The sequence below is a fragment of the Heterodontus francisci genome, chromosome 1 (genome assembly GCF_036365525.1).
Source record: "Heterodontus francisci isolate sHetFra1 chromosome 1, sHetFra1.hap1, whole genome shotgun sequence".
NCBI lineage: Eukaryota > Metazoa > Chordata > Chondrichthyes > Heterodontiformes > Heterodontidae > Heterodontus > Heterodontus francisci.
In genome coordinates, this window is record NC_090371.1 from 59,389,664 (window position 1) to 59,413,910 (window position 24,247).

Here is a 24,247-nt window from a genome sequence, read left to right on the forward strand (position 1 = left end):
CTCTAATTCCGGGAGATTTCCTGTATCTCTATTCCCCATTATAAATTCTCCTGACTCTTCCTGTAATGGGCCAAACTTTCCCTTTTTATGTATCTATAGAAGCTTTTATGGTCCATTTTTATATTTTTTGCCAGCTCACATTCATATTCTATTCTCCCTTTCTTTATCAGTTTCTTGGTCCTCCTTTGCTGTATTCTAATATCCTCCTAATCCTCAGGTTTACTACTATTTCTGGCAACTTTATAGGCCTTTTCTTTTAATCTTATGCAATCCTTAACTTCCTTTGCTATCCACAGTTGACTGCCTTTACTTTTGGGGTTTTTGTGCCTTGAAGGAATGTTATAGTTGCTGTAAACTATGCAATATTTCTTTAAAGACTATCCATTGCCTATGTACTGTCATACCTTTTAATGTATTTTACCAATCCACCTCAGCCAATTTGCCCCTCATACCTTCATAATTTCCTTTGTTCACATTTAACACCCTGGCTTCAGATTGAGCTACCCCACTTTCAAACATAATGTTAAATTCTGTCATATTATGGCCACTCATCCCTAAAGGTTCGTTACAATAAGATTGTTATTTAGCCCTTTCTCATTACATAATACTAGCTCTAAAAAATTCCTGTTCTCTAGTCGGTTCCTCAACATACTGCTCTAGAAAACCATCCCAAGCACACTCAAGAAACACGTCCTCCGCAGCATTAGTGCTCATTAGGTTTACCCAGTCTATATGCAGATTGAATTCACCCATGATTACTGTATTACCCATGCTACATGCTTCTCTAATCTCCTAATCTCCATGCTCACACTACCACTACTGTTTGGTGGCCTGTAAACAGCAACTACCAGTGTTTGCTGTCTCTTGCTGTTTCTTAGCTCCACCAAAACAGATTCCACATTTTGTTCTTCTGATCTGAGATCATCCCTTACGAATGTACTGATCCCATCCCTTATTGTCAGCGCAACACCATCTGCGTTTCCTTTTTGCCTGTCCTTCCTAAATGTCGAATGTCCTTGAATATTCAGTTCCCAGTCTTGGTCACTCTGTAGCCACGTTTCTGTTATGGCAATTAGATCATACCCATTTACCTCCATTTGGGCCTTTAAGTCATCTACCTTGTTGCGAATACTGCATGCATTCAGGTAGAGTGCCGTTAACCTTGTCTTCTTGACATTCTGCATTCTAAGCCTTGTTGATGCTCGCCTTTGTTTTGTCTGCCTTCTAATGTCACTTGCTACTATTCTACCTCCTGTTTATTTCCTTCCAATTTGAGATACCCCTCAGGTTCCCACCCCCTGACAAACTAGTTTAAACCCTCCCCAACAGCACTAGCAAATCTCCCTGCCAGGATGTTAGTTCCAGTCCTGTTAAGGTGTAGCCCGTCCATCTTGTACAGCTCCCACCTGCCCCAGAACCAGTCCCAATGCCTCAGAAATATGATGCCCTCCCTCCTACACCAATTCTCCAGCCACGTGTTTAATCAATCAATCCTCCCATTCCTATGCTCACTAGCACGTGGCACTGGGTGTAATCCTGAGATTACTGCTTTGGAGGTCCTGCTTTTTAATTTCCTTCCTAAGTCCCTAAAATCTGCTTTCAGGACCTCCTCCCCCTTCCTACCTATGTCATTGGTACCAATGTGGACCACGACTTCTGGCTGTTCACCCTCTCCCAGAAGGATGTCCTGCAGCCGCTCCGTGACATCCTTGACCCTGGCAGCAATGAGGCAACACACCATCCTGGAGTCACATTTGCTACCGCAGAAACGCCTGTCTGTTCCCTGGACTAACGAATCCCCTATCACTACTGCTCCTCCACTCTTCTTCCCTCCTGTGTCGCTGAGCCACCAGTGGTGCCACGGACTTGGCTCTGGCTGCACCCCCCGAGGAACCATCGCTCTCACCATTATCCAAAATGGAAAACTGATTAGCAAGCAAGATAGACTCAGGGGACTCCTGCACTGCCTGCCTGGTTCTCTTAGTCGGTCTGGCGGTCACCCATTCCCTCTCTGCCTGCAGTGTGACCACCTCCCTAAACATGCTATCCACGATGTCCTCTGCCTCATGGATGCACAAGTGACTCCAGCCACCGCTCGAGTTATCACATACATATATTTTTTTTTGGGCTGGACGGCAGCATCCTGTTAGTGGCAAACACCACACGTGTTGCTACTGCATAATTTTTCACTCTTCCTTAGACTCGGGGTGGGTGCCAAAGGACTGGAGAATTACAGGCATTACACCCTTGTTCAAAAAAGGGTGTAACTATAAGCCCAGCAACTACAGGCCAGTCAGTTTAACTTAGGTGGTAGGAAACTTCTAGAAAAAATAATTCGTGACAAAATCAATAGTCACATGGACAAATGAGAGTTAATTAAGGAAAGCCGGCATGGATTTCTTAAAGGAAAATCATGTTTAACTAACTTGCTGGAGTTTTTTGAGGAGGCAACAGAGGGCTGATGAGGGCAGTGCTGTTGATGTGGTGTACATGGACTTTCAAACGGCATTTGATACAGCGCCACACAACAGACTTGTGAGCAAACTTGTAGCTCATGGAATAAACGGTAGCAAAGCGACATAGATGCGAAATTGGCTGAGTGACAGGAAACAAAGAGTAGTGGTTAATTGATGTTTTTTGAGCTGGAGGAAGGTTTGTAGTGGAGTTCCCCAGGGGTTAGTGTTGGGACCCTTGCTTTTCCTGAAATATATTGATGACCTAGACCTTGGTGTAGAGGGCACAATTTCAAAGTTTGCAGATGGTATGAAGCATTGTGAACTTTGAGGAGGATAGTGTCGAACTTCAAAAGGACATAGACAAGTTGGTGGGATGAGCAGACAGGTGGCATATGAAGTTCAATGCAGATAAATGTGAAGTGATCCATTTTGGTAGGAAGAACATGGAGAGACAATATAGAATAAAGGGCACAATTCTAAAGGGGGTGCAGGAGCAGAGGGACCGAGGTGTATATGTGCATAAGTCATTGAAGGTGGCAGGACAGGTTGAGAGAGCGGTTAATAAAGCATACAGTATCCTGGACTTTATTAATAGGGGCATAGAGTACAAGTGCAAGGAAGCTATGTTGAACTTGTGTAAGACACTAGTTCGGCCTCAGCTGGAGTATTGCGTCCAATTCTGAGCACCACGCTTGAGGACAGGACATACCCAGGGATAGTGATTACAGTATCTGGGACATTGTCTGTACGGTATGATTCCATGAGTATGACTATGTCAGGCTGTTGCTTGACTAGTCTGTGGGACAGCTCTCCCAACTTTGGCACAAGCCCCCAGATGTTAGTAAGGAGGACTTTGCAGGGTCAACAGGGCTGGGTTTGCCGTTGTAGTTTCCGGTGCCTAGGTCGATGCTGGGTGGTCCGTCCAGTTTCATTCTTTTTTATTAACTTCGTAGCGGTTAGGTACAACTGAGTGGCTTGCTAGGCCATTTCAGAGGACATGCAAGAGTTAACCACATTGCTGTGGGTCTCGAGTCACATGTAGGCCAGACCAGGTAAGGACAGCAGATTTCCTTCCCTAAAGGACATTAGTGAACCAGATGGGTTTTTACAACAATGGACAATGGTTTCATGGCCATCATTAGACTAGCTTTTAATTCCAGATTTTTATTATTTAAATTCAAATTCCACCTTCTGCTGTGGTGGGATTCGAACCCATGTCCCCAGAGAAGTACCCTGGGTCTCTGGGTTACCAGTCCAGTGATAATACCACTACGCCACCGCCTTCCCTAAAGTATATAAAATGTGTGGTGTTTCAGTCAGATCCTTTGCTCTATTTAGATGGCGCACATTACACCCTTGCTCTAATACCCTCTCCCTCCCTGTCATATGATGTTGAGTCACAAAGAAAATCATTTAATAAAATGACCTATTTGGTAAGAAAAGCAGAAGTGACATGTGGAAAAAAATTTTCAGGCAGCGAGTGGTTAAGGTCTGCAATGCACTGCCGGAGAACGTGGTGGAGACAGGTTCAATTGAAGCATTCAAAAGGGAATTAGACAGTTATATGAAATGGAAGACTGTGCAGGGTTATGAATAGAAGGCAGGGGAATGGAACTGAGGGAGTTGCTCTTTCAGAGTGCTAGTGTGGACATGATGGGCTGAATGGCCGCCTCCTGCGCTGTAATGATTCTGTGAGGTATTCTAATAGACAGAAAATCGGACTCTGCGCCCATGAATACCCATAATGTGCTACTTGCAAGTAACACTCCTGGCTGCAACCATCTCCATGTAAATTAAATGTATAGTGAGTGGTGTTGATTTGTAATTCTGTCAAAAACAGCCATGTTATTATATTACTGGTGGAACTTGAGTAGTTTACAAATGTTGTATGAGCCACAGGAGTCTTAGAGTCTTGAAAATGCTGCCAAAACATCATTTGCTTCTTCATGATGATTTACAACCTTTTATTATTCAACTTTGCTGTTTGTTTTTGGAATTTGTGTATTCTATTAACATCGTCATTTTATTAAATGATTTTCTCTGTGACTCAACATCATATGACAGGGAGGGAGAGGGTGTTAGAACAAGGGTGTAATGTGCGCCATCTAAATAGAGCAAAGGATCTTACTCAACCACCACACTTTTTATATACTGTGATGGGAAATGGTAATTTTAAAATTAGCTTATTGAATATCAAGGCCAGTGTCTTGATGGCGCACAAAGATCCCAGGTTCAATCTTAGTCAGCACTGATCTTAGCTGGGGCATCAGTCAGGCTGCTGCAAATACCTCTGTGTCAGACCTTGAGATAAATAAATAACCTAGGCCATCCATTGCTGATTATTGTCCATTGGTTTTGATCGAACATGTGCATATGGGCATTTGGTGAGGAGAGGCTTAGCTGTGATCTACTCCAATTTTGTTTCTGTTGCCGACGTTCTCTTTTCCCCTTCCTCTGCTGACTGATGACTTCTTCCTGAGTACAATTCTGCAACCTTTGGACATCATCCAGTATTTCAGCTCAACGTACATGATTCATGTATAAACCTTGATGGTGAATGCCAGCAGGCAAGCTGGATTTTGTTTATTCCTGATGGCACCATGCATGCACATCCTGCAGGAGTCACTGATCATTAATCATGTGCAGAAACCCTGCTAAATTCTGCATACGCAATTCAATGGTGTTAAATTGTACCTTGATTATTATACTGCCATCAAAAAATGGGACAGATCAGCACAGAGTGGAAGTTAAGCCTGGGACCCTCCTTGTCTATCTGGTCCGGGTACCTAGTAAGTCTTTTAACATCGGTTAGACTCATATTTTGAAGTTTGAAACTACACATTCAGATGAGCGGGGAGCAACTTGAGAGGAGGACAAGAAGATCAAGCTCGATTCCTGTTGTGTCTTCCATAGAATATCAGCAGAACAGCTCCGAGAAAATGGTAGTTTCTTGCATTCTATTTTTTCCCCACCCAATTAGTTCTCTTCCTTGAGTTGGGACGCAGTTCTAGCCGCTCTCAAGTGCTTTTCCCAAATAGCAGTTCTCCAAATGGGAGTCTAAGCTGTCAGTCTAGCTGTACTAACTAGTGAAGTGAAAGGGTACATCTTTTCAACTGATAGTAAATAAACTATCAAGCAATACTGACTGGATAACTAAGAAGTAACTGAGATTTTTATGTTCGGAATCATATATTGGGAATCACTTTAGAATAGCCTACACCTGAAACCATGTTTTCAAAAGGTGAAATTGGTTATGCTGCCACAAAACTCTTCTTTCTTCTTTTCATAATTCTAAAAGAATGACTTGGATTGCATGGTGTCATTTGCTACCACTCTGAAAAGTCAGCTTCTATTGCTGGAGCTGGTTTTGTGGACTAAGGTAAAATTAATGAATTATTCAATTCTACTTGCACTTATTAGCAGAAGGTTCTTGCTAGATCATCTATAGTAAGTGCATACTGAAGAATAGTAAAATGAAAAAAACATAAGATTGCAGTTTTTCTTCCTCTCTTGATGTGTACGGATCATACATAAATTATTCTGTCTGCCCTTTTGATTTTGTGGCTGCAACACTTGAAATTTAGTGCAATCAAATACAATGCTGCAGGAAAAAATAATGGTGTCAATTGTGTGAAGAGACAGAGTATAAGTTAGTTACAACTAAAGCAATATTGTGGTTCATCAAAAAAAACATGGTCTTCGTAAAAGTGACATACTTTTTATGCTTCTCAGGGTGAATCTCTTGCAAGGATACGTTCCTATAGTGTGACAGATGGTGTTGGAGAACATGCTCAAACATCAACGGTAAATAATTTTAGTAATTTCTAGTTTGCCTCCGATTTATTTTGATCGTTTTCACTTTGAAACTTTCTTGCAAGACCTTGCTTTGGCATTATTTAACCCCTTATACTGGCATTATTTCTCTGTAATCTAGTTCAGATGAAGCTGAATTGCCACTAGGCATCTCTGAGTGCTCAGAAGTGGTGTAAAAATTCTTGTACGTAAAAATTTAGTCCTTCAAAAAAAAAATCATTGTTGCATTTGACTAAATATAATTTTGTGAAACTCTGAACTGTGAGCTCTCTGAAGACAAGTGAAGTTATGAAAAAAAGGGAGAGACAGTACTGGGAAAATGACTGGGAAAACAAATAGAACCATGAGATAAGAAGGAGTAGAATTATTAGTTACTAGTGCAACAAATCTATTTCAAGGAGACAAATGGACTTCCGGGGTGGGAAAAAAAATAAAGACAATCTTGTAGCCAGATTAAAAACTGTAGAAAAATGTAAAGAGTAGAAAAAACATGAATTTTTAAAAGTGGAGAGGAAGCGAAAGTACTTGTGCAAATGCATTCTTAAGATGGTTCCTGCATTTGGGCATGAAATCTGCAAATCACAGAGCATATTCTATTCTGTAAGCACAATAGATGTTCAATGAGCAGAAGCCCTGTTGGAGCCAACAAATAAATATAATTATCCTTTAAGTGAGACTGACTGACTGAAGTTATAAATTTATTGTCATATTTTGTGGTGGAGCTGTGAGCTGAGAGGCTGATTTTTCTACATTTGCCATGTCTGAAATACTGGGCAGGATTTTCTGCTTTAGGTCAGGACCCTGGCGTTGGGATCCCGGTCCCAACCCCACCATGTCAGTAACCCAACGTAGATTTTTGCTGGATTGGCCATTTAGTGGCCAGAGGATGCGCTCGCCATTGATTCTAAGGATGGTGGGCAGTCTCTCGAAGCTGGAGGGCAAATAGGAGGCTGTCCAGCATTGAAGGAGCCACAGTCTGCTGTTGCAGGTAAGGGAGAGAGAGGGCGCCTCCATCTTGATCGCCCTCTCAGTACTTCAAACGTATTTGAAGTTAAAAGTGGCCACAACTGCCGGACCATCACTGTGGAGAAGAAACCCTTCCACAGGGTGGCTTATGGCTTCAGCTGTGATGATTTGGCTATGGCGCTGCAGGAGGGGCGTCAAAGCGATCTTGGAGCACTGGCCGCCTGGTCTACCACCAGAGGCCACCTCCAGGCATCTGCCGTGCTCCTAATGCTTGGTGGTGGGGGGACAGGCAAGTGGCGAGTTGGGTGTGCTGGGGCGTAGGCTGAATGGAAAATTTCAATCAGCCTCTGATCACTGGCCTTAATTGGCCTTTTAATTGACTTAACAAGTTACCCACTGCTTGTGGGCAGGTAGCCATTCCTCACCTGATCTGGCCTCCAGGAAAATGGTCGGGAGTCGGGACTGTGGCAGGGAACCAGCTTGCTCGCCAGCGTCAGGAAATTCCACGCCTTCCCGCCTCTGTTCCCACCCCCATATCGTGACCATTAGCTTTGAAACAAAGTTGCTTTCATGCACTGCAACCATGGAGACCAATCGTCAATCATTTCTAAGTCAATGTGTGATTTTTAAGTCAATAAAATAATACCTGTATTTTCAGCAAGTCTTAAAAATTGTAATATGTTCTTTAAATAGACTTTTGAATCTATGCTGGAGGTACTCTTTGAGGTCAGGGCAAGGGGAAAGACGTTGGCCAGTTATCGCCTTAATTTTAGTTATAGTTCAGTGCAATGGTTTTACCTTCTATGTGTTTTTAATTCTATTCTGTTGATAATGTCACTCCAATGTAAAAACAAAAGATATTTTGAACCATTTGAGTTTTAAAGGAGGCTTGGTTCTGTATTCCCATAACACAGTTTCCTTGAAATGTGTGTAAGGAAAAGATCTTGAGCACTTTTTGGGTAAATTTCTCTATTTTCAAGGCAACTGATGAAATTGCAATGGCATCTTGCATGAGGAGATTACATTTTTGGCATTTTGCAGATGGGTGATGACCAGAGAAGTTTACAAGTATAACTTAGAATGTCACTAAATGCAAATTACATGATTCATGAATTATGTTGTAATGTGTTAACAAAAGAAAATTATTTTGCTACGTAAACTTTTTTGGAGTTGCCTAAAGGTTAACTTTAATAGATTTTTGAAGATTGTAATTGCTATTCTCTTGAGCTTGTCCTGGATTTTACCATATCTGTATTTTACCCCTGGCTTCAGCAATTTCAACATTTGGATTGCTTCAGCAGAACTACTTTGTAAGGGGAGACCTTCTCATTTTGCAATTTTGGGCCTTTTGAACTGCAGGGCTTTCAAACCAGAAGTGTGGAAGTACCTCAGCCATGAAATAGTAGAGGTGTTATTTTTTGAAGTTGTAGACGTTGTTACGTAATGGCATAAAAACAATCTGTCACCTAGAAAGGCAAGGGTAACAGATGCATAGGAACACAACCACCTCCAAGTTGCACCTCACACTGACTTGGACATGTTTTGCCACTCCATCATCATTTCTGGGTCAAAATTCTGGAACTTCCTACCTAACAGAATTATGGAAGTACCTTCACTGTAAAGGTTCAACTAGCGATAGGCAATTGTGATCTTGGCAGTGTTTTTCTTTCTGCACTTTTAGATTTTAGCACTTTTATCAAATTAGTTAAACTCTCATGACACACAGGGAGTGAAGATGAACTAGCATAAGAACATAAGAAATAGGAACAGGGGAGACCATTAAGCCTCTTGTGCCTGCTCCACCATTTGTTAAGATCATGGCTGATTGTGGCCTTAACTCCACTTTCCTTCTGGTCGCCCCATAGCCCTTAAATAAAAGCAAATACTGTGGATGCTGGAAATCTGAAATAAAAACAGAAAGTGCTGGAAATACTCTGGTCTGGCAGCATCTGTGGAAAGAGAAGCAGAGTTAATGTTTCAGGTCAGTGACCTTTCACCAGAACTGACAGACCTACTGAGTATTTCCAACACTTTCTGTTTTTACCTGCCCCATAACCCTTGACTCCCTTGTAGATCAAAGATATGTCTCAAAATCTGTCTAACTCAGCCTTGTACATATTCAATGACCCAACCTTCACTTCTCATTGGGGAAGAGAATGCTAAAGATTAAGGACCGTCTGAAAGAAGAAATTCCTCCTCATCTCTGACTTAAATGGAAGACCCCATATTTTGAAACTGTGCCCCCTATGCTAGATTGCTCCATGAGGAGAAACAATCTCTCAGCATCTACCTTGTCAATCCCCCTCAACCTCATGGGCTGAATTTTGCAGCCCCCCAACATTGGGGGTCATGGCGGTGGGTGGGGGGGGGGGGGGAGGGCAGGGAAGGGAGGTCTCCGGCAGAGGCCCGTCACAGGTCTCGACGCCGGGAAGGCCCAGCCTGATATCACCAGTGGCGGCGAGCCCTCGTGGCGGCCCCCTGCCCCTTGGCGACAGGAGTAAAATTTGCTTATGTTAATTTATTAAAATAAATTAATTGGTTGCTTACCGCTCCTGCCATCCGTCCTGGTGCAATATTGGTTCCTGTGGCCGTCACTCCCATGCCTTCGGTTCCCTGTCCAAGGATACGAGGAGGAAAACTGGTGGGGACGGGGGAGCAAGTAACTTTTCAGTGTGGGGGTGAGGGGGGGTAGTGGTGATCTTTGGATGTCTAGAAAGATATGTAAATCTCAATTAAATTTTATGGTTGGCTACATGTTAAAACATTTAATAAAGAGACTTTTTTTCCCCTCAATGGAAGAATTATCCTTGAGCCTCACAAGAATTGTTAATGAACATTAAATATCCAGTCAAGCCTTTTGCAGAGTTCTGGGCAGATGCACTTCCTGATGGAACCGTCCAGTTCATAAAACTGTTGGGGCTGTTGTGCTGGCTTCTAAGACAGTTTGTACCGCAGTCAGTGAGGAATCCACTGTAACCCAAACATTTACAATGTGTCTGAACTGGTTGATGGACTTTTGTACTTTGTTATTGAAAAGCAGAAAATTACTCAAAAGTTCTTGCCATGCAGCAGTTGATGTCATTTGCGTTGTGCAAAAACGTCACTAAAAATCTTGCCAAAGTGTAAATCCAAGCAAGTGAAGTCAGTCCTTTTTTATTTGACAAAATAGATCATCTTTTAAGTCCGGACTCTCAGATTTCTCAGATGCATACTGAATCATTACTAGTTTTAACCTTAATGCTGAAGCATTCGGAAATAGCTAAATACACAAAAAAGGTGTTCTATATATTACAAAATATCTGTCAGTACTGTTGGTAGTTGGTGACTTTCTGACAGATGAGGCACAGATATGCCTGCCAAACCAAACCAGTATGTTGCTCAAGCATGGCCCCTTTTCATATATACAAGGTTTTTTTTTAAGTCTTTACCTATCTTTCATTACAAGAAGAAAGCAAGATCAAAGAAAAGAGTAAGAGGGAACTTGGATGGGAGGCAAGGAAATAGTCATTTTGCAAAGCCAGCTTCTCCTCTTGAACTCATTCATCCTGATAATTCAGGCCTCCAGTTCCCTCGTCTCTTTTCCCCCTAACTTCTGGCTTTGTGCCAGTCGGCCGCTCACCTGACAACCCTTCTTGTGCAATCAGGCCCCCATGATATATCGCACAGTCCCACCACTCAGCTCCATCCTTCTCAGCTGGGGCTCCAGCAGCTCCCAATGGGGACACCAACTCTCTGCACACACTCACAAACAAAATTCCACATGATGCACCACTTTGCTCGCCTCACCTTCAGTTTTGGAGTTCCCAAGTGTCCCCAACTTGGTGGCACTTTTCTTTACTTATTCACTTCTTACTCATTTCCATAAAATATTTACAGGCTATTAGTTAACTGTATTTTCTTCTAGTGACTGTGTGAATTTGTAAATACTTTTTTTTTTGTTTTGATGTGAAATATTCAATAATATATAGGTTGAGAATATTTCAGGTGAAACATTAAACTGAGACCCTGTTTGCCCTCTCACGTGGATGTTGAAGTTCCCATGATACTTATCCCTCAGCCAACAAACATTATTGTAACAGATTATCTGGTCATTATCTTATTGCTGTTTGTGGAACCTTGCTGTGTGCAAGTTGTCTGCAGTGTTTCCTGCATTAAAACAGTGGCATTTCTTCAAAGGTACTTCATTGGCTATAAAGCACTTTGGGATCTTCTGAGATCATGAAGGGTGCTATATAAATGCAAGTTTGTTCTCATTTCTCCGTTACCTACTTATTGTTTGGATTTGTGACCAGTGTAATAACAGTGCCTAAAATATCTGATTTTTAAAGTGTGCGAGAGCAGATTATCATTTCTTCTGCCCCTTCCCTTTACATAGGTTTACGGTACGAGGGGCAAAGTTTAGAGGGGATGTGCGAGGCAAGTTCCTTACACAGAGGGTGGTGAGTGCCTGGAACTTGCTGCCGGGGGAGGTGGTGGAAGCAGGTACGATAGCGACGTTTAAGAGGCATCTTGACCAATACATGAATAGGATGGGAATAGAGGGCTACAGACCCCAGAAGTGCAGAAGGTTTTAGTTTAGGCAGGCATTAAGATTGGTGCAGTCTTGAAGGGCTGAATGGCCTATTCCTGTGCTGTACTATTCTTTGTTCTTTGCACATCCAAAGTGTCACATAGTCTATTTCACTATTTACAGCTGAGCAGTTAGAAATGTGAAAGCCATGTAACCTTTCTACAACTCCTGCCAGCATTGTTTACAATGCAATACAAAAAGCATTTGTCGTAGGATTATCCCTTTTTTATTCTCTCTTATCCCTTTTATTGTAGATGAAGCAGTCCTATCTGCTATAATAATGAATTCCAGGCAGCAACTCAGTTTGCAAATGAATAGAGTGCCACTGAAATTGAGTGCATTTAATTTGGGAAGTCATTGCTTGACTGTTGACAACATGTTCTCTTTGATTTTTGTTTTTTTAGTGTCCCTGCTTCTTCACTTTGCTCTCACCTCTTCAGTCTCACTGCTTCAGTACCCATAGTTAGGAAGGTAGGATTTCCCCCAACCCATGGACATAGTCAATGTCACTTCTTGGTCCACTGACGAAGATGTGTACTGCTGTCACTATTCCGTTGTTCTTCTCTCCATGGTGCTTCAGTAGACTTGAACAAACTTACCTCTTTGGAGAGACCTGAATCTTTCAAGTACATTCTTGAAAGTCCAGGAGTTGACCAGTGTCATCTGCTGGGTTGCAGCTGTTGTACTTCCTAATGTGTTCTACAGCCATTAAAGCCAATGCCATTTTTCAACAGAATGAAAAGTTATCAAGTGTGACAGCTGCAGTAAACCCATTAGCAGTTGAACATACTTTTTAAAAGACCTGCTTCCTGTCACTTATTGATTAGACCATAAAATATGGTACAGAAAGGAATGTAAACAAAATACATGGCTGTCTGACTTCTGGTCAATGGAAACAAAAATCTTGTATCCAACCTTTAATGATTTTTGGATGTTTTGCAGAAATACTATTGCAACCTTAAAAATCTGTAGTTACTTCAGCATGAAGAAAACATTAGATAATCTTCTGTCCTCTTGAACGTATATACAGCTTAAAAACTGGTTTCTATTTTGTGAGGCAAAAGGAATTGAATTGACTTATCAGAGAGATAGGAACCTTTCTAACAGAACTTACTACTTCGGTATTTTTATCTTGACATGTTTTCTGACTATTTTTTTCTCTCGTATCTGTCAACTTGGAGCACTTTTTCTATTTCAGAAACTTCAACATGCAGTATTCTGTAGATTATGGTTAATGCTGTATGCAAAGCTTTGTCAAGGTTAATTTTTTTTCTCATCTGCATCTAAAAAGGGAAAAATCTTTCTTACCATCTGCATCTACTAAATTTTGGCTTTGGGTTTTATGTCACTTATTTTGGACCAGGTGCCATCATTCAAATTCCAATTACTTAAGTTTTTATGTGGTGTGACATTCAGTTGGCTCAAAGTATCAGTGAGTATGCTTTTTAAAGGAAGGTATGGAAAATTTATTTTCCATCAATTTAATTATAAAGTAGCTATTAGGACACTGAGCTGAAAACTTTAGTACAGATATTGTGTTCAAATTTCTTCCTTCTACAGTACTGTTTTTGGAAATAATTTCTATTTTTAATATAATTAAATTTTCACTGTCCCAAAATCAGCTCTTAATTCCTAGCCCTGAATTCATCATATTTATTGTGCTTCAGTGTTTTATTTGGTAAAGTATAAAAAAAATTATGATTTATCAGCAGACCACCCAATCACGGCGACCTCGTTCTTCAACTGTTACTGGCAGTGAGCAACCAAATGAACTCACGGTAATACACTCATTATTGAAAAATAGCATTTTTTTAAAAACTCCATTTATTTGTTAAATGATAATTTAGTTAAAACGTTACACTATCTAAAAATCAATTACTTGCAAAGAATTATGATCATTCTTTTCGTTTGTCTTATTTTGCCTTTCTATTTTTTACACCTGCCATCAGCATCATTGGTTTTAAAGGTTACCGAGTTGAAACACTGAAGTCAAAGTGCACTAATTACAGTTGCTAACACCTAGAATGAATCAGTACCTTGAGACTATAGAATTCATTAGTCTCTCCAAACAAATACAGTTGATATCAAATCTATACTGCCATTAGGGCTTGCTGTTGGAAAAAAAAAATGGCCAAAATAGGCATTGAAAAGCAAAAGAATTTGATCATAATATTGTATAGTTAAGTTTAAGAAATTGTTCTAACAATCTTGAGGCTCTGAGATTATGTCTATTACGTTTTTGGGGTGCGGACAGGGTGGGCTGATGGAAACTAGCAAGTATGAGAGCTACCAATACAGACTCGCTTGTGAGAGGAGGTAATTATGGTGTGATCCCCACATAGTTTGTTTGAACCTACCAGTTTGTAGATGAACAGGAGACGTTGAACCTGTCAGACCTCTGATCGGCTTGAACTAGGTGGGGCTGGTAGAAAGAAGGGGTATAAATGGGATAAGAATCTAAAAATAAGTTTTGGAAATGCTGGCCTTTGGTATCTATAAATAATTTGTGCAAAGTAGTTCCTAGGCTTTGCACATGAAAATTTCTAGTTGTCTATCTCAAGTAGAAATGTGACTGATGAAACGTTATTGCCTTTAACAGCCTGGCTGCTTAGATTGTATATCTGCTTATGTTCCTTTTATTATTCCCATTTACCTTTACAAGCATTGCTGAACAATGTAAACATCATGGTCTAAAAGGAAGATGCAATGTCCTTCATTTCACCGATAACTTTGATCTAGAATCCAATTATGGACAGTCAGAAACTCTCAGTGGTTCTTCAAAGTTTGATATTTACAAGCAATTTTTTAACATTTGCTGTAGTGTCTGTCCATGCAGTGGGATCCGTTTGTAAGTTGCCATTTTAATTTGAAGCAAAAGTATAAGGATGGAAATATGTTCCAGGAGATCAGTACTCACTTTTAATCCTTTAACCCTAGCCTTTGGTGGCAGCATGTCTCTATGCTACTGACTTTTTAAAATCATGATTGTTGAAATCACAATAATTATAGATGAGGAAGGAGATTCAGCTGATCTTAATTTATTCATCCAGAATAATCATAAACCACAGAAGTTTTCAGCACAGGAGGAGCCTTGTTGGCCCATCAGGTCTGTGTGGGCTCTTTGCTCGAGCATCTTTTTAAAAATCCCACTGCCCATCTCTAACCCCATAGCATAGCATCATCTTTCTGCATCAAACATTTATCCACTTCTCCCTTAACAGAAGCAATGGTGTCTGCCTCAATCAACTCCTGTTGAAAAACATTCCATCCTCCCACAACCCACTGTATGAAGAATTTTTCTAAATTCTCCTCCTCACTTTCTTCCGAATAATTTTAAATTGATAACCCACAGTCACTGACTCCTTAGTCAGAGCATATAGTCTTTTCCTGGTCACCATCAAAGGTTTTCATAATTTATAAACCTCTTAAATCATTTCTCTGCTCAATTGAAAATAGTGTCTATATCTTAAGTCTTTCTTCGTAACAAAAGTTTGCCATTCATCGCATCATCCTAATGAATCAGCATTGGTGCTCCTAATAGCTTTTCTGTCCTTACTATAATGGGACCCCTTAAATTGCATATAGTATTCTAAACTGTGGTCCAATCAGTGTTTTGCATAAATTTATCATTACTACTTTACTCTTATACTCTATCCCCTTATCTATGAATCTCAACATTTTATTGGCCTTTATTTATGGTGTTATCTACTTGTACTTTCACTGCATTTACAGAAAATTCTACTTTTGAACCTTTCAGTGTCTTTCTAGTAAGTGTATTTACTTATTCATTAGGTGTCAGCTGTGGCTCAGTTGATGGTACTCTCTCCTCTGAGTCAGTAGGTTGTGGGTTCAACTTCCAATCTGGGACTTAAGCACAAAAAATCAAAGCTGACACTTCAGTGCAGTACTGAGGGAGCGATGCACTGTCAGAGGTGCTGTCTTTCAGATGAGACCTTAACAGGCATATAGGATCTGAGTTTCAGGTGGTTGTAAAAGATTATTTTGAAGATGAGCAGGGCAGTTATCTCTGGTGTGGTCGCCAATGTTTATCCCTCAATCAGTGTCACAGAAATAGAAGCGTGAAGTGACACATTCTGGTCGAGAGGTGAGTAGTGATGCATTTTAATCTAAGAACAAGAAAACGCAATATAAAATAAATGATACAATTCTAAAGGGGGTGCAGGAGCAGATGGACCTGGGGTTATGGGATCCTGGGCTTTATAAATAGAGGCATAGAGTGCAAAAACAAGGAAGTTATGATGAACATTTGTAAAACTCTAGTTTGGCCTCAATTAGAGTATTGTGTCCAATTCTGGGTACTGCATTTTAGGAAGGATGTGAAAACTTTAAAGAGGGTGCAGAAAAGATTTATGAGAAGGGTTCCAGGGATGTGGGACTTCAGTTATGTGAATGGACTAGAGAAGCTAAGGTTGCTCTCCTTAGAGAAGAGAAGGTTGAGAGGAGATTTGATAGATGTGTTCAAAATCATAAGGTATCAAGAAAGAGGAGAGAAAGAGAAACTGTTCCCATTGTTGGAAGGATCGAGAACCAGAGGACACCAATTAAGGTAAATGACCAAAGAACAAACAGTGACATGAGGAAAAGCTTTTTACGCAGTGAGTGATTAGGATCTGGAAAGCACTACCTGAGAGTGTGGTGGAGGCAGATAGAATCAAGACTTTCAAAAGGGAATTGGATGAGCACCTGAAGAGACAAGGATTTTAGGGAAAGGGCAGGGGAGTGGGACTAGCTGATGTGCTCTTGCAGTGAACAGACACAAACACGACTGGCCCAATGGCCTCCTTCTGTGCTGTAACCATTCTATGATTATATAATTAAACATAACCAAGACGCTGTTAAACCACCCTTTTTTTGAGAGAATATGCCCTTCATGCATATGATAACATTTTTGAGGCCATTTAAAAAAAATGATGCTGTTGGAATGTTGCCATCAAGACACCTAATTTTAGCTGCTCAAATATTTGTGAACTTTTTGTTTTTTTGGTTCATTGTCTAAGATAAATTTGTAATTAGTGAGATGTGTTGAGTTTTGTTAATGGAGAACTGTATTCATCTGTGCTACTAAATATGGTGATGTATCTCAGTCCCCTTTGCAGCTAGGTTTTCTACTTCAAAATTGCTATTCAAAGGTAGTTTGGTAAGTTTTATATGCAGCATCTCCAGCAGTGATGGCATGAAGTTTTAATTTCCAGTCACATCATGAATAGGGAAAATAGGATGTGGGTAGCAGTGCTTTATGGTGTCACTGAAGTTTAATTTCAAGTCTAATTGTAGAGGAAATTCATTGTTAACTTTCTATCCTTCAGCTGTACCAGCCCAGCAGTTCTGGGAAGTATTTCTAACATTTTTCTTAGACTCCTGAACAGGATAATAGAAAAAACTTCTTCTCTGATTGATCCCTTTCTCACAAATGACGTCCAACCTGTCTGTCTGTCTCCTTCCTAACCTTTTTAAATCAGTACTCCAGCTGCTGTTCCTCTGAACTTTTCTCTCTCGTTCTTCTGCTCTGTGCATTCTGTTGAGGATCTGTTTTCTCACTATGTTGAAATCACAACTAACTTACTGCACTGTGTACCATTCTAACTTCTTCTTTCTTAGGAGATCAAGGCTGCGGAACTCCTTACCATGTTAAGTCTTCATTTCATCATAGAATCTATATGCTTTGTAAAAGACCAGGTTTAATATCACCCAGCCACTATTTTGATTTATCACAAATTTTCACTTACTCTTTTCAACGTTGGCAGCTCGAGGACAGTGAGATCTTGATCCTTCATCAATGTTTCGACATTAATTCAAATATTTTAAAACACAGAATCAGGGGTGATTGAGACAGTAGTAGTAATTACTTTTCAAGACCAGATTAAGGGAAGATTTGATAGAGGTGTTCAAAATTATATGAGATTTTGATGGTGTAGATGGGTAGAAACTGTTTCTATTAACTGGAGGGTCAGTAACCAGAGGATACAGATTTAAGATAATTAGCAAAATATCCAGGGGGGTAATGAGGAAAAATGTTTTTATGCAGCGAGTTGTTAATGATCTGGAATGCATTACCTGAAATGGTGGTGGAAACAGATTCAGTCATAACTTTCAAAAGGAAATTGGATATATATTCGAAAATGAGAAAAGTGGGGGCAATGGGACAAATTGGATAACTCTTTCAAAGAGCCGGCACAAACACAATTGGCTGAATGGTCTCTTTCTGTGCTGTATGATTATACTGAGACTCCACCTGTCTGTTGAGATGGATGTGAAAGATCCCATCACAATATTTAGGAAGAACTGGAAGTTCTGGTGTGACCAACTTTTATTTTCTTCAACCCACACCATCAACATAGATTAACTGGTCATCGATCTCATTTGCTGTTTGTGGGACTTTACTGTTCTAATGGGCTGCTGTGTTTCCCTATGTAACAATAGTGACTCCACCTCAGACAACAATTAATTATCTGTGAAATGTAATTTATCAGTATTTCCTCTTAGTATTGGCAACTGTGAAAAATTTATCAGAAATTTTTGGAAATTTGTTCAACATTGTGAATTTGGAGCATGACGTGAGCAAATCTCAGATGGGGAACACAATTGTACAGAAGCAAATTCCCCACTTAAAATCCACAGATTGGGTAGCTAGTGCATTTTGCTGTGCTGGGTTTCAAATTAGCTAAGGTACATCCAGAAATCTATTAGAAATGCATGAGAACCTTTAACCGTCAGTATAGAAATGCAATAATTGTCAATATTGTTCTGGGCTAAAATAAAAGCAAAATACTGGAAATTTGAAATAAAAACAAAATGCTGGATATAATACTCAGCAGGTCTGGCAGCATCTGTGGAGAGAGAAACAGAGTTAACGTTTCAGGTTTGTGCCCATTCATCAGGCTAATCAGATGCACCTTGAGATCAATTTAAAAACTTATTTTAGACTGTATGATTAAGAAAAACCTCCAACGCTTGAAATCTGAAATAATAAAATCTAAAAGCTGTGCACAACAAGTCGATAACTTAGAATTTTGGCATACAGAATGAATCCTTTTGTGCCATCAAGTCTGTGTGAGCTCTCTGAAAGTGCTCTCCACTTCGTCCCATCCTCTGCACTCTGTCAATACACTTTCATTTTTAAAAATTTTCAAATACTTATTAATTTCCTGTTTGAAAGTTATTAGAAAGAGAAAGATGTTGAAGTATCAAGTGTGACCTTTCATCAAAATTGGTACATTGAGGAAGTTGAACCCTCTTGCATAGTATCACAAGAATAAGTTAGGACAACCCAGGAACAGAAAGGGGGTTTAGTTTAAACAGTTGTAGTGAAGAGTTCAAATTTATAGTCTTCATAAAAAAGAAGCTAAAGGGCTTGATGGGCTGGTGACTGATCTTTCAGACTGTCATCTATATCAAAAATTAGTTTTTCTTGGGCTTCGTGAAGGCATGCATATGTCCTTAGGTTTTGGGTAATGTAAAATGCTATCAATTCACTGTTTATTCAGCTATAAAAGTTAAGCATGCACTTTAAACTTATATATTGACTGGGAAGCTAACAAAATTTAATCATCTTGCACAAGCAATCACCTGCAGCCTACATGCTCACAACACCTGGCTTGCCACCAGGATGGGAAGAGCGGAAAGATACAAAGGGACGTTCGTATTATGTAAACCATAACAACAGAAGTACTACTTGGACTCGGCCAATCGTGCAGGTACGAAGAATGTCCTACCACTCTGCAGAACAAGACAACATTGAGATAACAAGCTTTTTTTTTCCAGAGCTTCTTTGCTGGTTCGGTCAGGCTTTCTGTGTGAAAGTTATTTTTCTAATGTACAGTATTGTAAGTCATGCCAAAAACAGTATGTGTTGTCCTGTATGCATAGTCATCCATATGATATCTATGAGCATATTGACACTCAAGAACCCTGTGTACAAAGCCACTTCTTTGTACCATTAGTATAACTACATTTCAGGTGGAAAACTGAAAACTGTATTGCTTGAATAAGATCCTTTGACTGTTCTAAATTAAGCGAAGCATACAAAATATAGAACCTTCCAAGCAGCTAATGTTGTATATTTTGAATATTTCTGCTTGTTTTTGTTGGTTTAAACCATTTGTTGTATTGTGTATGTTGCATAGTAGGTAAATGATGCTCATTGAGGGGTAATAGATCTAGAGTTGACTTCTTGTCAACAATTCTAATTGTGAGAGACACAAGTAAAAACACTAATAAATCTGAAAAGCCGGTTGGAATGGAACCTTTAGGTGGTCATTATACTACTGAATGGACCTCTTGAATAATTTTCCATTTGTTGGGTTCAGCAAATTGGAATAAAGTAGTAACACACACTCCTATGAAAAGTTCCATGAAACACAATTCTCATATTTTACAGTACAGAATGACGTGCAAAAATAAATCTTGACATTTGCCAGAATAGTTCTGTTTTCCAGGTCACCAACATTGTTTTTGATGGAAATCAGCATAAAAATCACTGAAGGTTGTAGGGCAGGTTGAGAAAATGGTTAATAAAGTATACGGGATCCTGGGATTTTTATATAGGGATGTAGAGTACAAGAACAAGGAAGTTATGATGAACCACACTTTGGGAAGGATGCTAAGGCATTAGAGAGGCTGCACAAAACATTCACAAAAATGGTTCCAGGGATGAAGAATTTAAGTTACATGGCTAGTTTGGAGAAACTGGGCCTGTTCTCCTTGAGGAAGAGAAGATTAAGAGAAGAATTGATAGAGGTGTTCAAAATCTTGAGGGATCTGGGCAGAGTAGATCGGGAGAAACTGCTCCCATTGGCCAAAGGATCCAGAACCAGAGGATGCGAGTTTAAAGTGATAGGCAAAAGAACTAGAGGTGACATGAGGAAAAACATTTGTATGCAGCAAGTGGTTAGGATCTGGAATGCTCCGCCTGAGAGTGTGGTTGAGGCAGATTCAATCGAGACCTTCAAAAGAGAATTGGACAATTATCTGAAGAGAAAAAATTTGCAGGGCTACAGAGAAAAGGCAGGGGAGTCGGACTAGGTGAGTTGCTCTTGCCAAGAGCCGGCACGGACATGACAGGCCAAATGGCCTCCTTCTGTGCTGCAGACATTCTATGATTCTAAATGCGTAACTGCTTCACTACAAATATAATTTTCTTCGCTCCCTCCATTTTGATTAAATTAACAGTGAGGATCATTTTAGGAGTCAAAATTGCTCTCCAAAAATTTAATCTGAAGTCTGTTGAGTGTCATTTGCCTGGATGAAAATCCTGGAACTCCCTGACGAATAGCATTTTGGAAGCACCTTCATCACATAGACTGCAGCAGTAATGAAGGCATCTAGAGATGGGCAATGAATGCCAGCCTTGCCAACAATCCTCACATGCAATAATTTTTTTCAAAGGTGAAAAATGCAACAAATTTAACACTGGCAACATATATGGAATCTAATTGCTGTGAAACTACTGAAATTTGCTTCTTTTTAACCACAGAAAATTATTCAAAGGGAATACGTTCTGTTAAATACCGTGTGTGTTATAAATCAGAAATTAAATTAATGTGAACTGTATGACATTTTAAAGCTTTTACTTGTGAACAGTTCAATAGCATTTGTGATACTGCTGTAACCTAAACCTCAAAGCAGGTCTTCATGAGCCAACTACTAACTTATTCTTCTTCATACTACCAGCATGCAGACGATGGTGCACCAGGTCCAACAGCCAGCAACAGTCTTTTAAGCGAGCCTCAGATAAGGCGGCCTCGCAGTCTGAGCTCACCGACAGTAACCTTATCAACCCCAATGGAGGTGAGAGTTGAGCGTCTTCCACTCCCTACAAGACTCTCAATCACCTTAACATTTCATTCTTTCCTTTCTTCTGTCACAACCTATTTTCTTCAGCCAGTGCAATCTTTCATTCAGCTGTTTATCTCAGCTAATTCACTTCGTGTTCTTCAGCTCTAATAATGATCGTCTTCCTTCCTTTGTAAAACAGTTCTTGCATGTATTGTTTCTCATAATGAACGCTTTTGTGATCTTTATTTTTAAAAAATCACTGTTAGAAATAGTATGCCCAGTGAAACGTGCATATGCTGTATATAATAGCCAACCAGTGTCAAGTTACTAAAGCTATGGCCATGCTAGTATTCTCATGTTTAAATTGAAATTGAGAGCTTATATATAATGATGTATTCAGGTGTTAGAAGTCATCTCTAGCACTGCATGTTCTTGGGCAGTTATTGTTTTATCGTGAAAATTGATGAATGCTTAAATATAAATTGAAGCTATTTTTAATAATTGTTCTAAGCAGGTCAATGCAGCACAGTGGTATATGGGAAGTCTTGTGAAAGCACTTACGTGAGCCAAAGACTGACAGATTATTGAATGGCTATTTTTATTGGGGCACTGCTTCCTGCATAATACAGCACTTAACTAAAACTTCCTCAGTAATAAACTGAATCTATTAATTGCTAATTATAAAATTATTCAATTTTCCGATATGAATAGTGACAGTTTTACCCTTTACCTTTATTGATGGACTTGTGTTTATATGAATTTTCTTATTCTGAAACCACATGGTCAAACCTGCTCATGTTCATACAAGCCTTGCTCATCACTGTTTGGTTTGAAAGAGGTTCAAAAAAATGTCATTGTAGTTTTAACAATGATCAGGCCAGTTTATATGAAGCATCAAGTGTGAGCACAGTAGTTATTCTTTTTTTGGGCCTCCTTATCTCGAGAGACAATGGATACGCGCCTGGAGGTGGCCCAGAGGTTAGAGTTCAAATCCTTCCTTGGCAAGTTATGAAATTGAATTTAGTGAATATAATTTGTGACTGACACCAAAAAAAAAATAAACCAACCCAGTTTTAAAGAATCTCTACAAAGTTCAATAATACTGAGAAAGTCAGATAGCTCCATCAGCAACAACCCAGGCATTATATCATAAGACTAGAAGAATCTCAGCCCAGTCAACCCTGCAAAATCATTCTCACTAACTGGTGCCGAAGTTGTGACAGGGTCCAACAACTAGACAAGCAACAGCCTGATATAGTCTTAAAGAATCTTCACCAACAAGAGAAAGTATAATCACCCCCACCCCTCCTGACATTCAATGGCATTACTAACACTGAAGCCCCCACTTCCAACATCCTGAGGGTCACCATTGATCAGAAACTTAACTGGACCAGCTCCATAAATACTGTGGCTACAAGAGCAGGTCAGAGGCTGGGTATTCTGTGACGAGTAACTTACCTCCTGATTCCCTAAAGCCTTTCCACCATCTACGAGGCACAAGTCAGGAGCAAAAGCAAAATACTGTGGATGCTGGAAATCTGAAATAAAAGGAGAATTTGCTGGAAATAGTCAGCAGGTTTGGCAGCATCTGTGGAGAGAGAAACAGAATTAACATTTCAAGTTGATGAAGGGTTATCAACCTGAAACGTTAACTCTCTCTCACTTCACAGATGCTGCCAGAGATGCTGAGTATTTCCAGCATTTTCTCTTTATATTAAGAGCATTATGGAATGCTCTCCACTTGTCTAAATGAATGCAGCTTCAACAGCATTCAAGAAACATAACACCAACCAGGACAATGCAGCCCAGTTGATTGGTTCAGGAAGGTGAGTCGCTACCAACTTCTCGAGGGAAATTAGGAATGAATAATTAATGTTTGCCTTGCCAGCGACACCCACATCTAAGAATAAAAAATTCCACCAATGGAGAGGGCACAGTGATGTACAGTAAGGTGAGCATGACCCTGGCCAAACCAGATCATGAAAATCTCTAAACAGCTGAGTCAGTATCCCTTCGTTTTGAACATCACTTGAAGCTCTGAGGGAAGCTAGAGTATAGAATGTACTCTGGGTGTGGGACTTCAATGTAGTAATACCACCATGCCTATGCTGGCCAAGTCATTGTAAAGGCAATGTCTCATTTTCAGTGTGAGGACGTCCTGCATTGTGTAATGTTGTAGTTCTTTTTTCTTTCTTTCTTTCTTTTGGGCCTCCTTATCTCGAGAGACAATGGATACGTGCCTGGAGGTGGTCAGTGGTTTGTGAAGCAGCGCCTGGAGTGGCTATAAAGGCCAATTCTGGAGTGACAGGCTCTTCCACAGGTGCTGCAGAGAAATGTGTTTGTCGGGGCTGTTGCACAGTTGGCTCTCCCCTTGCGCCTCTGTCTTTTTTCCTGCCAACTACTAAGTCTCTTCGACTCGCCACAATTTAGCCCTGTCTTTATGGCTGCCCGCCAGCTCTGGCGAATGCTGGCAACTGTCTCCCACGACTTGTGATCAATGTCACACGATTTCATGTCGCGTTTGCAGACGTCTTTATAGCGGAGACATGGACGGCCGGTGGGTCTGATACCAGTGGCGAGCTCGCTGTACAATGTGTCTTTGGGGATCCTGCCATCTTCCATGCGGCTCACATGGCCAAGCCATCTC

The 24,247-nt window shown here is 40.2% G+C and overlaps 1 protein-coding gene across 5 annotated transcripts in view; it reads left to right on the forward strand.

Annotated features, from left to right (window-relative positions):
• Positions 1–24,247, forward strand: part of nedd4l (NEDD4 like E3 ubiquitin protein ligase) — a 640,458-nt gene that overhangs the window by 512,064 nt on the left and 104,147 nt on the right. For 4 of the 5 annotated variants that reach the window (XM_068031021.1, XM_068031043.1, XM_068031034.1 and 1 more), the window contains exons 12-15: positions 6,189–6,260; positions 13,515–13,583; positions 19,386–19,520; positions 21,496–21,612. In XM_068031021.1, coding sequence (XP_067887122.1) covers positions 6,189–6,260; positions 13,515–13,583; positions 19,386–19,520; positions 21,496–21,612 — 393 coding nt within the window. The remainder of the gene's footprint in view (positions 1–6,188; positions 6,261–13,514; positions 13,584–19,385; positions 19,521–21,495; positions 21,613–24,247) is intronic. The other variant, XM_068031026.1, reaches the window with a different exon arrangement.